The following is a 15424-nucleotide window of genomic DNA, read 5'->3' on the forward strand; positions in this document are numbered from 1 at the left end:
TATACAACATGGTCATAAATGAAGAAAAAAACCCCAGATAGGATCAGATAAAATATCACATGTATTGCATGAGAATCCATCATAATACAATGGGATGCTTGTCTTTCTAGTTATTGAAAGTCTTTCTAGTGGCTTCTGAGCTGGGATAAAACTCACCTTGAGCTGTATTTCTGCATTCAGTAAGCACTGTGAGCATTTCTATGCGTCAATGACTTCCATGGTAAATGAACCCGAAATTACACACTCCGCATTCTCAGGTTCAACAGCACAGGAAACTGTAGCTAGCAAAGTCTATTACACTGAAAGCCAATACTTTGAGTTTAAAAATATTCATTAAATCAATAAATCAATACTAATTTTACTATTTTAGACTACATTGCTTTAGAATCCTCGAATCGGATTCCTTACTGGTTCTGATGCATTATCGTTTCTATAGCAACAGCCAATACACCGGGGCTGGAATGGCATACACTATATTGCCAAAAGTATTCGCTCACCTGCCTTGACTCGCATATGAACTTAAGTGACATCCCATTCCTAATCCATAGGGTTCAATATGACGTCGGTCCACCCTTTGCAGCTATAACAGCTTCAACTCTTCTGGGAAGGCTGTCCACAAGGTTTAGGAGTGTGTTTATGGGAATTTTTGACCATTCTTCCAGAAGCGCATTTGTGAGGTCACACACTGATGTTGGACGAGAAGGCCTGGCTCTCAGTCTCCGCTCTAATTCATCCCAAAGGTGTTCTATATTGGGTTGAGGTCAGGACTCTGTACAGACCAGTCAAGTTCATCCACACCAGACTCTGTCATCCATGTCTTTATGGACCTTGCTTTGTGCACTGGTGCACAGTCATGTTGGAAGAGGAAGGGGCCAGCTCCAAACTGTTCCCACAAAGTTGGGAGCATGGAATTGTCCAAAATGTCTTGGTATGCTGAAGCATTCAGAGTTCCTTTCACTGGAACTAAGGGGCCAAGCCCAGCTCCTGAAAAACAACCCCACACCATAATCCCCCCTCCACCAAACTTTACACTTGGCACAATGCAGTCAGACAAGTACCGTTCTCCTGGCAACCGCCAAACCCAGACTCCTCCATCAGATTGCCAGATGGAGAAGCGCGATTCGTCACTCCAGAGAACGTGTCTCCACTGCTCTAGAGTCCAGTGGCGGCGTGCTTTACACCACTGCATCCGACGCTTTGCATTGCACTTGGTGATGTATGGCTTGGATGCAGCTGCTCGGCCATGGAAACCCATTCCATGAAGCTCTCTGCGCACTGTTCTTGAGCTAATCTGAAGGCCACATGAAGTTTGGAGGTCTGTAGCGATTGACTCTGCAGAAAGTTGGCGACCACTTCGCACTATGCGCCTCAGCATCCGCTGACCCCGCTCCGTCAGTTTACGTGGCCTACCACTTCGTGGCTGAGTTGCTGTCGTTCCCAAACACTTCCACGTTCTTATAATACAGCTGACAGTTGACTGTGGAATATTTAGGAGCGAGGAAATTTCACGACTGGATTTGTTGCACAGGTGGCATCCTATCACAGTTCCACGCTGGAATTCACTGAGCTCCTGAGAGCGACCCATTCTTTCACAAATGTTTGTACAAACAGTCTGCATGCCTAGGTGCTTGATTTTATACACCTGTGGCCATGGAAGTGATTGGAACACCTGATTCTGATTATTTGGATGGGTGAGAGAATACTTTTGGCAATATAGTCTATGATCTACTATGACGCCTAATCGAAGCCTAATGATAAAAAAGACTTTGTGATTCAACAAAGGAAAATGGTTCATTTTTATGATGAAGCTTTCTGGAAGTAGGTGTTGGTTTAAAATATTAAAGGAAGAAGTTTCCCGGTCAGCCAGTAAGTTTTATTAACTGTTTATAGCTATTGTAGTATAAGTGAAGACAAGAACCAACAAGATTAAATGTAACTAGAAATAAACATGCTACATTTCATTTATGAATAAATTAAAGATTAAAATATTGATTGGAATATAGACTTACTTGAAGATCATGCTGTTAGGAGGTTTCAGGCTTTATTAGAAATAAAAAAGTGTAACCATGCTAGCAATATTTAGCCCTACAGTTTCTGCCAGGTAGGTTTTTCTTTGGAATTCACAGCTTTTTACCCCGAAAACTCTCTAAATTTGTAATACACCATATCTAAACTAGTCAAAAGCTACATGGTCTTTATTAGTATTTACAATATAAAGTGTTCAGGACAGGGGCCAGCTTTAAATATAGGCAAATATATACATATATACTTGTTTAGTCCAGCCTTATGAGAAAATCCTTGCCCATAGACAAACATACTCTATAGTGAACTGGAATGTTGGCGCTGTGGCCTGCTTCTCTCATGTTGTCACTCAGGATTGTTTCAAAGCGAAAAGAAAGGTTGCTGGTGGATGTCTCTGTGCCTTCTGGGATTTATTCCACCTGGTTCAAGACGTGATGCGGGGGCAAAATGTCAATACCTTAAATCTGCTTTGATTCTTCATTTGTCTTTACACAATTGAAAGCTTTGAACACAACAATTCAGCTCCCTCATGGGGATGAATAATCTCACCTGGATGCTCCAGAGATTTGCATTTCCCCAAAACTGCCATGTGTTCCTATGACACCTTATGATAACAGGGTTCAAAGCTAGTACTGACTAGTCCAATATGAAAAGGACAAAATGTAGTGCAACAAAAATCTCAATAGACCAGGCTAGAAAATCATAAACGTATCCAAAAAGGGAAGCCCCAGGCCCCTTGAAAACAAGGAAGCAAATTAAGAGAGAACATGATCATCCTCCAGCATTGATTGTCTAAAAAACAATAAAAAATCCAATTCACCTACTAGTTTAAGAGGGTGGGAGGAAAACTGAGAGCTCAGAGGAAACCCACGCAGAGACAGTAGAACGTGTGTAACTCAGTAGAGAGTAACCTGAGCTCAAAACCGATCAAACCGAGGACCCTGAAGCTCTGAGGCAGCAACATTACCCTCTGCATCACCATGCTGCCCCTGAGTATTCTCATCTGGAGACTTTCACTGCGTTACATCCTGTTCATTTTCAATACAATAACGACGTCTACATTTTATTACGAACTCCATTCACAAGCTCTTGTCATTAGCTTGATAACAAATCTGGTCTCTTGCAGAGATGAATAGGTTGGGGTCTGTCTATTGTGATCTTATGCAAAGCAAATCTATAAGATAGGAAGATATCTGAAATATACTTTGCAGGCAAGCTTCTTAATGATTGCTACCCCAAGCCCCAAGGTCACACTGGAAGGACCTTCTTAGTATTAATTACAAGAAGCTGAGCTTAGTGATGACGACATTTTGGACCTAGTGACCAGGGAGACATGAAGCTTTTTAGTCAGAGTGTTGAATCGAAGGTCTCAAGGGCAACTACAGTAGAATAGCATCACCATAGCAGTGATAAAGAAAGACATGAGAATGGATGATTGATGCCATGTTATAATGGGGTCATGTTCTTTAAGATTCCACATGAAGCGTCCACTCTGGTGGTATTTATGTGAGCATAGACCCTTGAGGGATAGCAGTCATCAATCTTTGTGATTTAGAGTCCTCAAACTGCCAGAATCCCATGTAGGATCTTCTTGAGGGAAATGGGGTGATTTCTCTGAGTGTTCTTGTGATGCTAGGTGTAGAGAATGACGTAGAGAATATAATGGATTACTGCAGTAAAAAACTTATCACAGATAGTGTGAGAATTGAAGAATTTTTGGCAGCTCTTTGGGTTGTAAGGTGCCCACAATTAGGGGCAGCTAGTATAAAAGAGTTGGTAGGGGTGTTGCCATTATAAATAAGATAAAATAAATCGAATAGGATACATGGGCTGATTTCGTTCTTGCCTAGCTTGTAGATTCATACAGCCTGACGATCAAGAAGGGAGGAGGAGTGTGGGTTAGTTCTTCGGTTATGAGTTTTGAGGCATCTTAACTGCTGCATGTATTATGTTTTACATACATACTATATTTTAGGAAAGGTCCACAAGGTTGTACACATCAGTGCAACTCTTCTACATTACTTGTGTCCAAGTCTGACTTTTCTTTCATTAATTTATCTTCAGTTTTAATCTGGTCCGGGTCCTAGAGGAGTTGGAGCCTATCCCAGGAACACTCCAAAGATAGGAGGCAGGAATTCATCCTAAATGGGATATGAGTAGAACACAGAGTACCATACACACATAGAGTGAAATTCACCATGAAATTAATATGTATTATTAAGTATGGAAATTTGTAGGAATAAATGTGTGTGTGTGTGTGTGTGTTTAAATTACAGGTGAGCCACGCCCCGATCCAGACTATTTCTAAGAATGGCAATGGGAATTTTCCCAGAGGAAGTTTGTTCCCTCCTTTGTGTGTTAAGTGCACATTAAATTCTCGACTCCTTGGATGTTTTTATAATATGCAGAGTGCGCCATCTAGTGATCATTATTGATACACGCACCCATGATGGCTCTCAGAAGGTCGTTGAGCTACTCTCAGTGTTTAATATCTAACACTGTTATTTCTTTTAATTATACCGTAGTGTAATTATGGGTGCATACATTGCTCGCATCCGGACTAACTAACTAACTAAATAAATAAATAAACAAATTATCGGTTAGAGTAATCAGTAGCTCACAACACGTCACTTCTCGAAAGTCACTAAAGGAATTCATCCAGTATCTCCTCTTCGCAAACTTCCACAGAAGAGACTTAAACAAGGACTACATTTCCCATGATGCAATGCGCCGACACGTCCATACTCTGGACGTTTGCGTTGTTCCTGGTGCTTGTTGGGTTTTGTAGTTTAACTCCCGATGACTGGCACCGTTTTGACGTCGCGACGTCTATGAGGCAGACAATTTTCTGCAGAGGGAAGACATGAAAATAGAGGCCAGGTAAATTTTTAGTTTATAGACTCTGCTATGTTGATATTATGCCGATATACAGCAATAAAGGCCAGTTTTTTCAAACGAATGAGGCGGTTTTTGCCTGTTGCGCAGGATATAGTACACAGCGAAACGAGGAGCATTTTTTGGTGACGTTAAACATGGTTGTTTAGTTAGTTAGCTAGCTTGCATAAAAATCTCCCTATGTTTATATATATATATATATATATATATATATATATATATATGTGTATATATATATCGTATAATATAATAGTGTGTGTGTGTATGTTTATATTTCGGAGTTTATTTGTATTCCGAATGTTATTCGGTATCTTAGCAATGTTCCTGTTTTTCGGCGCCCAAATAAACAGCTCGTAGGTGCAGGGGGAAAATAAGCTAAGCTAGGCTAAGCTAAGAAGCTAGGTACCTGACCAGCTAGTCTGTCGTTATGCCGCAGTATTAGCACGTGCCGTCTGCTGCTAAACACTGGGTATCTGTCCACATATGCACGTATTCGGAATATTTCCGAGTAAAATAGCAGGCCGAGCCGGTTTATTGTGCTGCATTTTATATAATTATTGTTATGCAATATGGTTGATCTTGTTATTCATCCGGTCATATGCAGCAGATCTCAAGTGTCCAGACACGAGTGCAGCGTTACAGTCTGCTGAACCTGACCTCACAGTTTCTGTCTCATCAGGCTTATCTTGTAAATGTGAACTGAAACAGACTTTTTTTTTTTTTAAAACAGCTTTTACACCAGTGTCCTGTCAAAGTCACCTGTTAAACCACAGAGGAACACCCCTCCCTTGCAAATGTGTGTGTGTGTTGTATTTGTTTTGGTTTTGTTTTGTTTTGTTTGCCCTAGCCCTAATCTTATGCCTGTTTTTCTCCTCTCTTCACACTTCGCCAGCAGCAGTTGCTGAACTGAAAACATGTCCAAGAAAAGGGGCAGGTAAGTCGCAGCTTTTCCCCACAGCGCTACTCTTTGGGCTTATCTTATTGCATACACATAAACAGTATTATCAGAAATCAGGAAGAAAACACGATGGCATGCGGTAACAGGAACTACATCAGCATCTGGTGGGTGGTGTGACGCAACCTGCCGTGAAGCAGATTCACCTTAACGTCTCTGAAGTTGATCATTTTCTAGTAACAGCAAACGTTTTCTTCCTCTTAAACCACAGGAGTTTGTCCACGATTACAACCTTTCATTTATTAAAGAATGACACATCAGCCGAGTCACATTTAATGTTGTTCGTTGTCTGTGAGACAACTTAGTTCCTGTTATCGCTCATGTGATAGCAGTTATTTAGTCATACCTTCATTTTAAGTTAATCAGAAAAACTGAAGGTTCATTTTAGAGAAAAACCTTTTAGAGAAAGTCTTGAAGATTATCTTAAAACTTTTCTGACTGTTACAAAGTGAGACTCCAGCCTTGAGTGTTAAATATATTGATCTAAATCTGTGGTTTGAATTATTATTAGACAGTGCTGCAGTTATAAATAAAATGAATCAACACATTCTTATAAATCAGCAAGAATTCAGTGGCGCTTTGGGATAAATATGAAGGTTGGAAATATTTTGTATGGACCTCATACTCGAAGTCCATAAGGTGAAGCATTGTCAAAAACTTTCAGTTCCTTTTCCAAAACTTGCTGTTGTCACACCCCTGTTACTTGACTGGCACCATCACTAGCAGGTTGATCATATCTGACCATTCAGGATGCAGTCCTACTTCATGCCCGTTGTCCCTGGCATAGGCTCCGGATCTGCCGTGGTGGCTAAAAACAAATAAACAGTTGAGGCTTCAATTGTTTATGGCACTCCACATAAAGAAATAAAAGCAATCCTAATAGGAAAGTGTTCAGGCTTTCCACAGCCTCCCAGCTGCACATACAGCAGTTTAAATCACATCATTTTATTTGTGGCAAATACATCAACCATGGTAAATCTCATTTATCCCACTACACCTCCCACCAGCACCTGGCCTCATAAAGAACTTCGGGTTATGGCTTTTGATATTTGCCGTTCTCTTATTAGTTACTCTTGAGTGAATTTGGGTCAAGTGATGAGCGAAGTAATGTGTTTTGAAAGCATTTCTATCAAGTACGTTCATTTTAAAGTGACAATTCATCAGTTTACAGCTTGCTTTGGGTCAGACTTGGCTTAGTAAGTAAAAAAAAAAAAAAAAGGTTTCTTGCAGTGTGTGTGTCACAAAAGGTTATACCCAGAATTGTCCAAAAATCAATTTAGCTGACTTTTGGTTAATTCAGACACGGTGATAAGTTTCTCATGTACATGTATTACTCTCACTACATGCATTTAAATGTTACTGATACAATTATATTCACACTGGCTCAGCTTTAGATTGCCTGTTGTATTTTGTCCACTTTAAGCTAATTCAGTTCAGCTGGTCAGATTCTTATTATTGGCTAACAGGAGCTGAACCTGGTGTGGTCCTTTGCTAATCTGTCCTAAGGTTCAACATGGTGTGGGTTTTGAAATGCTTTTCTGTAGACCACTGTTGTAAAGAGTGGTTGTAGTTTTCCTGTCACCTCGAACCAGTCTGAAAATTCTCCTCTGACCTTTCTCTTCAACAAGGCCTGTCCACCAGCAAAACTGCTGCTCACTAGGTGTTTATTGTTGCTCACACCCTTCTGTGTAAACTATCGGGTGCTGTGTGTGAAAATTCCAGGAGCTCAGCAGGTGCTGAAATAATCAAACCAGTCCATCATGCCACCAACAAGCATGCCATGCTCAAAGTGTCTGCGATTATGTTTTCCCCTGTTCTCATGTTTGATGTGAACATTAACTGAAGCTGTTGACCTCTGTCTGTATAATTCACAACTAGCAGAATGCATGAGAGAGAGTATATACACTATATTAGCAAAAGATTTGGGACATTTACATGCACATGAATTTAATATGGAGTTGGCTTGCCCGTTGCAGCTATAACAGATTCAACTCTGATGTTGGACGAGAAGGCCTGGCTAACAGTCTCCACTGTAATTCATCCCAAAGGTCTTGTATCAGGTTGAGGTCAGGACGGTCAAGTTCCTCCACACCAAACTCCCTCATCCATGTCTTTATGGACCTTGCTTTGTGCACTGGTGTGCAGTCATGTTAGAACAGGAAGGGGTCATCCCCAAACTGTTCCCACAAAGCTGGGAGCATGATATTGTCTAAAATGTCTTGGTATGCTGAAGCTTTAAGAGTTTCTTTCAGTGGAACTAAGAGGACAAGCCCAACCCCTGAAAAAGAACACCTGAATTCAATGATTTGAGGGGTGTTCAAAAACTTTTGCCAGTATAGTGTATTTAGGTTAATGCAGTTATATTTAAAACGTATGTTTCTTGCTAGTTCTGAATAACATAACACACTTGTTTTATTTTCATCTGCCCATTTTCTCCTCCCTCAGGAAACGCAGCAGTGGAGAACTGAGCGACTCGCTCTCCCCTGACCCCAACAGTCTTCTGGGTAAGAGGATCCAGCACAGCTGGAGGGAGAAGGGTGCGCTCACTAAGTGGAAAGGCACCGTGCTAGACCGGCTCAGCGTCAACCCGTCGCTCTTCATGGTCAAATACGATGGTTTTGACTGTGTCTACGGCATCGAGCTGTTCAAAGACGAGCGCGTGTCCAATCTGCAAGTGCTGACTGAGAAAATTGGTGAGTAAAGCCTGGGCTAAACAGGAAGCCATGGTGTGTGAACAGGAAGTCAGCTGCACACATCTCAGTATGAAGGTGTTGGAGGGGTTTTTTTTTTCTGATAAAGTATACTTGTCTTATTTTCAGCCGGTGGTTTAAATTACTGTCGTAGTACCAGTGCATACTGGTGACTCAGGAGGTCATCTTGGACAGTCGGCATAATCAGAGGTGGCAGCAAGGTGCACAAGTAAACCTTCATTTTGAAAAGTCTTACGGCAAGTAGGAAGTGGGTGATATGGGTGGAAAGAAATACACACACACATAGATACAGATACACACGTCTTGTGAGCTAGTACAGATCAGTAGAAAAGGACTGTGTGGTCTCTTTGGTTTATAAAAAAAATGAAACTACTGTTTATTGCTAAGTAGTAGCACACTGCATTTGCCTTGCTGATTCTTGGTTGGCACACACCTGAGAAAAAGACCCGCTTGTCCACCAATGTATGCTAGTGCTTTTTGTGGTAACGGTTTTTCCCCCCCCACTTTGCCTGCGAAGATTGTGTTGCTAAGCAGTGTTCACACCTCTGTACCATGTCGTTTTTTTTCCTGTTTAACGTGGGAAGATGTGTACGTGTTTTTAGATGAATGAGTGAGAACAAACGCTGCTGCAGTGTTATGCTTCAGTCACCTTTGCTAAATTCTGTGTTGTTTTCAGTTAGCAAATTGCATTGATACTTACTGACTGGCTCGACATTAATTGCAAATCCAGTACTCAGTGCTTGAAAGATATGTGTATGTATGTAATAATGCTGCAGTTCGGTGTTAAATTTACATTATAGGTTGTGTATTGTAGTTTTTGTTTTCCTTTTTTTTTTTTTTACATGTTTATTTCACTTGCCATGTCATGAACATAGCATACCTAGTATTGGGCTTTCTTTATATGAGCGTATTATTTTGCGTTCGTTAAAGGAAATTGGTATTGGATTGTCTTTAATGCTGTGTTTTTGACAACTCTGCTAACTGTGGTATTTGTGTTTTAAATATGGCTCAGTAAAGGCTAGAAGCTAAAGTTGTAAGAGTAGAAACCTGTGCTGTATGGTTTCAGAATTCAGTGAGGCTAATAGATAGGATTATTATTCTGATCTATACACTGATCAGGTATAACATTATGACCACCTGTCTAAAATTTTGTTGGTCCCCATTTTGCTGCCAAAACAGCCCTGGCCCATCAAGGCATGGACGCCACTAGATCCCTGAACTGTGTGCTGTGGTATCTGGCACCAAGATTTTAGCAGCAGATCCTTTAAGTTCTGTAAGTTGCGAGGTGGGGCCTCCATGTTCCCCACCTTGCAACTTGGAGGGCTTAAAGGATACTTACAGGACTTAAAGAACTTACAGGATACTTTTGATAGACACTGACCACTGCACACCGGGAACACTGCAGTTTTATAGATGCTCTGATCCAGTGGTCTAGCCATCACAATTTGGCCCTTCGTCAAACTCGCTCAAATCCTTACGCTTGTCAATTTTTCCTGCTTCTAACACATCAACTATGAGGACAAAATGTTCACTTGCTGCCTAATATATCCCACCCACTAACAGGTGCCATGATAATCAGTCTTATTCACGTCACCTGTCAGTGTGCATAATGTTATGCCTGATCGGTGTTTGTATAGAATTGAGGAGCTCAAATCAAATGTTGCTTGCTGATGTCATCAGAATTTCAGTCATCTCTGTCTGTGTTGCTTGCTAGTGTGAACACATCGTTAAACCTTACAGACCGTATAGTTTTGAGTTAGCCAGTGGTCACAGTGGCTAGAGAAAAACTCAGAAAACTTGACGAAGATAAACAGTTATAGAGAAAAGGCAAACAGTATGACATATGTTGAGAGATTTTCTTAGCTTAGTGTAACATTATGAACAGGAGTCTTGGGATGATTTTATGATCAGGAAGTGTAAGTCTTTAGTGTACCCATGTGAGATTATCCACAGCAGCATGCATAACCTCGAGCCAAAGAAGCAGTAGGAGGAGAACAGGAGTCAAGCATCAGGATGAATCAGACCACTTCAAATCTCGAGCAGAGTCACACCACAGTAGAAAGGTGTTAGATTTCGGCAACAGGAGAACATGTGCAGCTCGGCACGCAGAGAGAACAGATTATTAGGTGTGGTAAGAGCAGAGACGGACATAATAGACTAAGCAATTCATTGTTTTGCTGGTATTCACCTTGCTTTTATGAGTAGTCTGAAATTTCATTGCATGCCAGTGCTGTTGGTATAAAAAAGATAAAATTTATTATTAGATGTGGATACTTTGCAATCTGCACTCTTAGTTTAAGAAATGTGTTCTGCTGTGTAAACAAAGTCATCAGATGCTTTCGGTCAGTGAATTCATGTTAAGAATTATTCTACGTTTTATAGTGAACAACAAGATTAAGGTGCCACATGATCCAGAGGAGCTGGTGGGCAAAGCAGTGGAGCATCTGTTTGAGAAAGAGGATGGAGAAAAGAACGAGTGGAGAGGGATGGTGCTGTCTCGTGCCCCCATCATGACTAACTGGTATTACATCACCTACGAGAAGGACCCAGTGCTGTATATGTACCAGCTGTGGGACGACTACAAGGAGGGCGACCTCCGCATTTTACCAGAAGCAGGTGAAAATCTTCTGCTGCTCTGCTTTACTGAATAGTGCTTGGTTTTGTCCATTAGATTCATTACTATAAGGTACACTGGCACTTCACTTTTGGCAGCCCTGTTACCCATGATCTTTTGTATAAGGAAGAAGGCAGATTGCAATAGTTAATGTGTAATTAGCAGGAGTAAGGGTCAGTCAGTGAAAGTGTTCTCCTCCAAGCATGCTTAATTGTCTTATGTCTTAGATTAAAAATGGATTTTTTTTCCTCCCTGTTTGTACCTCAGAAAACAAGCATCTGCTGCCTGCTGACAGGAAGCCTGGCGAGGAGACAGAGAGCCTTGTGGGTAAGCAGGTTGAATATGTTACTGACAAAGGAGTGAAGAGAACCGGGCTGGTCATCTACCAAGTCCCTGCTAAGCCCTCTGTCTACTACATCAAATACGATGACGATTTCCACATTCACGTCTATGACCTGGTCAAGACCACCTAAAATAACGAGAACGCTGCTTACGAAGACTAAAGTCACCATCACCTCTCTGTAGTGTAATGTCGTTGCCTCTCATTGTATTCTCTCTCCACCGTGTGTTGCTGTGGAGGGGTGGAATGGCACAGATGTTTGTGGTTTTGTTCATTCGCGTGTGTCATATTCGTGGACGTCATATCATCGACGCAAGATTAGAGAACAAAGCTTGAAAGCCTCAATTAGGGATTTTTTTTTTTTTTTTTTTTTGCTCTTAGTAGTAATTGTCTTCTGGTGGGTGCGGTGGTGAAAAGGCAGTCAGTTACTGTGATTCCTGATTGGGGCTTTAACAGTTTAAACTGGGAAAGCAGGTGTATCTAGAGATACAGTCTATTTATTGACATTTAATTATTTTACTACGTTTTCGTGATAGTTATGAGCCATTTAAAGAAGAAAGCATTTTTCTGACAAGGTAAGACAGAATAGTTAGAGTAATGGCGAATACTTACTGAATGAGTCTTTTGTATAAAAAAGAAAAAAGAAAAGAAAAAAAAATCAAGGCAATTATTTATTTTTTGCTTCCTGTTAATCTTGCAAAAATCTTTCGTTGCAGAACATTAAGTACTGTGAGTGTAGCGCTTTTCAATCAAATCTAATTTTGTAATCTTCCACTAAAAAATTAGCCTGAATCCAAGATAGCTACACTTCACATTAAAGCTTTTTAGACCAGAAAACCTGCCAACTGGGTATGTCCTTTAGAGTTAAAAGCCTGAATTTCACTCTAGATGTAATTTTCGTTTCATTTATAAAGCTTATGAAGTTTCTAGTAAGGATTTAGTCTTTTATTTCCCTGGTGATAATCTTCAGAAAAGAAAATTATCCATACTTTATATATATATATATATATATATATATATATATATATATATATATATATATATATAAAGGAGACTCTTCTTTTTTTCTTTCCATGTAATAAACATGAATTAATATGCGTTTTTATTTTTGTTTGTTTGATTTTATTTTTTTTTAATAGCTCTGCATTACTAAAAATGGGGGTTTTATTTAATTGTGTTGATTAATTCAGCTAGTAATTACTGAGTATCCATCTAAATTGTAAACTTCATTTTCTCTGGTCAGTTAGGATCATTATGGGGTTGTCTATCTTAAGTGGCTTAAGATAGACAACCCCAGATCCCGCTTTTAATTTGCCATTAAGTTTAAAGCAAATCTATCCAGCAGGCTGGATCTTCAGGAATAAAAAAAAAAAAAAAAAAAAAAAAAATCAGAATGAAAATAATGTTGAAATTACAGTGGATTTGCTTTTATTTCGTAAATTGACAGGGTGTATCAGGAGACGACTGTAATGAGTCAGTCTCTAACAGTTGTCTTGTTGAGCTGAATGGCTCGGAGTATCTGTCGCACCGGGATAGAAATGCGATGAGGCTAAATAAATCCTTCTGTACACATCAGCTCTGACCCGTATTATTTCATGTGGGTCTTTCAGAAGATCGGACTTAACAAAGAAGCAACAATAAAGTGGCGTCTTATCTCTTAAGTAGCTACTTAGCCAGCATCAGATATTATAAATCTTGTAGATCGTGCTAATTGGGTCTGCGTTCCATTACCGCGTTCAACACTCCCTTTGTACAGATTTCCAAGGCTTATTTTTTTTCCCCCAACTTGATCTAATAAAGTCCAGAAGTTGGAACATCCCTGAAGACAAGATGAAGCCAGTAATATAGCTGATGTGCTCACTTGAATGTAATTCAGACCTTTTCAGCATATATGATAAAGCACATCTTGTTTATGGAAGCAGATCAGTGTTATTGTAGTCAAAACCTTTCATTAAACGATACAGATAATGCTTATGGTTATGTCCCGGCTGTATAAAAGTGTATACAGTATTGTGGCTGTATACTGCATTTTTAATCATGCAAATTTTTATTTTAACGTTAATGCTTAGCAGATCCATAAATGAAACAGTTTCTTTCCATTTATTATTTATACCGATTATTAAATCCGTATAAAATCCCTACCATTCAGTAAAAAAAAAATAATCGTGTTTAACTGTTCAGTGTTTCATTCTTGAAGTCTGTTTATTTATTCTCTTCGTCCCCCATGATAAACGTACAGCTATTAGCGACACATGTAATCAACACATTCATTTACTTACTGCATGTAATTCCGAGACACATTAATGATTAGATCACTCACGACGTTCTCCTCTGCAAAATGGTTAAAAGATGTAATCTTCTATGTATGAAAAAATGTATTATTATTATTTTTTTTTTTTTGTAAATAATGCACATGTGCTTGTAATGGTTGTTTATTCGTTGCCATTATTTTCGCTCACAACAATCGCACTTTAATTTAGCTTTAGTCTGCGTCAGTGAAAGAGGAACCGACCTGTTCATTCAGGCATTTTACATTTAAAGAGCAACTCCAGCAGGCGATTTTTATTTTTTTTTTATTCAAACGCCGTGGAGGAAGGGTCGACCATCGACAGGCGCATCATTTTATTCACTCTCGATGAGTACAAGACAGTGGGTGGTGTCGCGTCTCTCATCTTTCTTTTAGAAGTTAAAAGCATGCTGAATTTTAATAAATGTTCCTGACACACTAAGCCAGGCTGATTAAACTTTATTTGATCATATACAGTGATATGTGAAGAATAATCTGATGGTCCAATGCAGGCAATTTGCACAAGATGTTTATTACATATCATGAGAAAGCACCATAAGGAAGCGAGATGCAGGTAGCGTAAATCAAAAAGCTGCACCCGCGTAATAAATACATATTACGGCTTCGTTACTGGGAGAAATTACGTGCTGGATTTTGATTGATTATGTATGTATGTATGTATGTATGTATGTATGAAGGAATTCTGCTTGAGACTTGTGTTGAAGCTTACTGCTGCTGGATTAAAGTAGTGCTTGGACAGCTAAAGGACCGTGCTCAGGAGTTTTGTAACCTTGACTTGCAGGAGTTTTTCCCAAAGACAAAAACAAATAAGATGCCTTGTTTTTAAACAAATCCCCGCTGTTCGCTCACCGATATCTCGTCCCATGCAATGGAACAAATAATCAATATAAAAAAAAATAAAGCAGATTATTTAAATAAAATCAGCTGGAGTTGCTCTTTAAACTGAATAAAACCACAGTGAAGGTGTGAAGGATACGCTGATGGCAATCACCAAAGGAACATTTGATTCTTCTCTCGTTTTGAGCTTCACAATGTAGCTGTCGTAGTGTCCACCAAGTAAAGATTAAACGATGAAATGCGGCGCACCTTAAATTTGATTGTAATTAAGAAAAAAAAAATATTTCCATCTTGTATATCTTTTCTCAGATGGATTGTTTCTTATTTTTATTGGACTTGTAAGCACAGTACGCCTTTTACGTAAGCTTGCTTTTTCAGCTAGCGCTCTAAAACCTCTAGTCTGATTTCTTCCGTGTAGCATTTGTTTATGTTCCTGATGCAAATGTGCAATCGCAGAACAAATCATCACTTAATCGTAGAGATCTAAAGGATCATAGAAATATGTTGATGAATGCTCAGAACCTTCTTGTTGAAAATGTGAGTCTCAGACACCTCATTGGTTTTCCTCAAGCATGCAGACGTCCAGATCTGTCTTTCCGTAAAGAAAAACTCTGTTGCATAAAATACGACCCCGGTGTGCAACTCGTTTGCTGTATAATGTCATCGAGATGAATTTTGACCCAGCTGTACATTTGTAAATAAAGCTTCTCGGATGTTTCCTTACGCTTTATAGCATTATACC

The 15424-nt window shown here is 39.6% G+C and overlaps 1 protein-coding gene across 3 annotated transcripts; it reads left to right on the top strand.

Annotated features, from left to right (window-relative positions):
• Window positions 1-4785: 4785 nt before the first annotated feature.
• zmp:0000000521 (spindlin-W) lies at window positions 4786-12925 on the top strand. 3 transcript variants are annotated; one of them, XM_058418627.1, is made up of 5 exons: window positions 4786-4902; window positions 5813-5851; window positions 8318-8565; window positions 10966-11199; window positions 11465-12925. In XM_058418627.1, exons 2-5 carry the CDS (start codon window positions 5832-5834, stop codon window positions 11668-11670), a joined length of 708 nt encoding a protein of 235 aa, XP_058274610.1. In that variant the 5' UTR covers window positions 4786-4902; window positions 5813-5831; the 3' UTR covers window positions 11671-12925. The 3 variants fall into 3 exon arrangements, with proteins under 3 accessions (XP_058274610.1, XP_058274609.1, XP_058274611.1); XM_058418626.1 differs by having other exon boundaries at window positions 4789-4902; window positions 5810-5851; XM_058418628.1 differs by lacking the exon at window positions 4786-4902 and adding an exon at window positions 5691-5713.
• Window positions 12926-15424: the final 2499 nt, after the last annotated feature.

This window comes from Hemibagrus wyckioides, linkage group LG20, assembly GCF_019097595.1.
Source record: "Hemibagrus wyckioides isolate EC202008001 linkage group LG20, SWU_Hwy_1.0, whole genome shotgun sequence".
Lineage (NCBI taxonomy): Eukaryota > Metazoa > Chordata > Actinopteri > Siluriformes > Bagridae > Hemibagrus > Hemibagrus wyckioides.

What these genes read in the sequence shown, in the direction of transcription:
- zmp:0000000521 (XM_058418627.1), top strand. Translation starts at nt 5,832, where the DNA reads ATGTCCAAGAAAAGGGGCAG. An exon ending in ATGTCCAAGAAAAGGGGCAG is followed by an intron (nt 5,852 to 8,317) that starts GTAAGTCGCAGC and finishes CTCCTCCCTCAG; the next exon opens with GAAACGCAGCAGTGGAGAAC. An exon ending in AGTGCTGACTGAGAAAATTG is followed by an intron (nt 8,566 to 10,965) that starts GTGAGTAAAGCC and finishes TACGTTTTATAG; the next exon opens with TGAACAACAAGATTAAGGTG.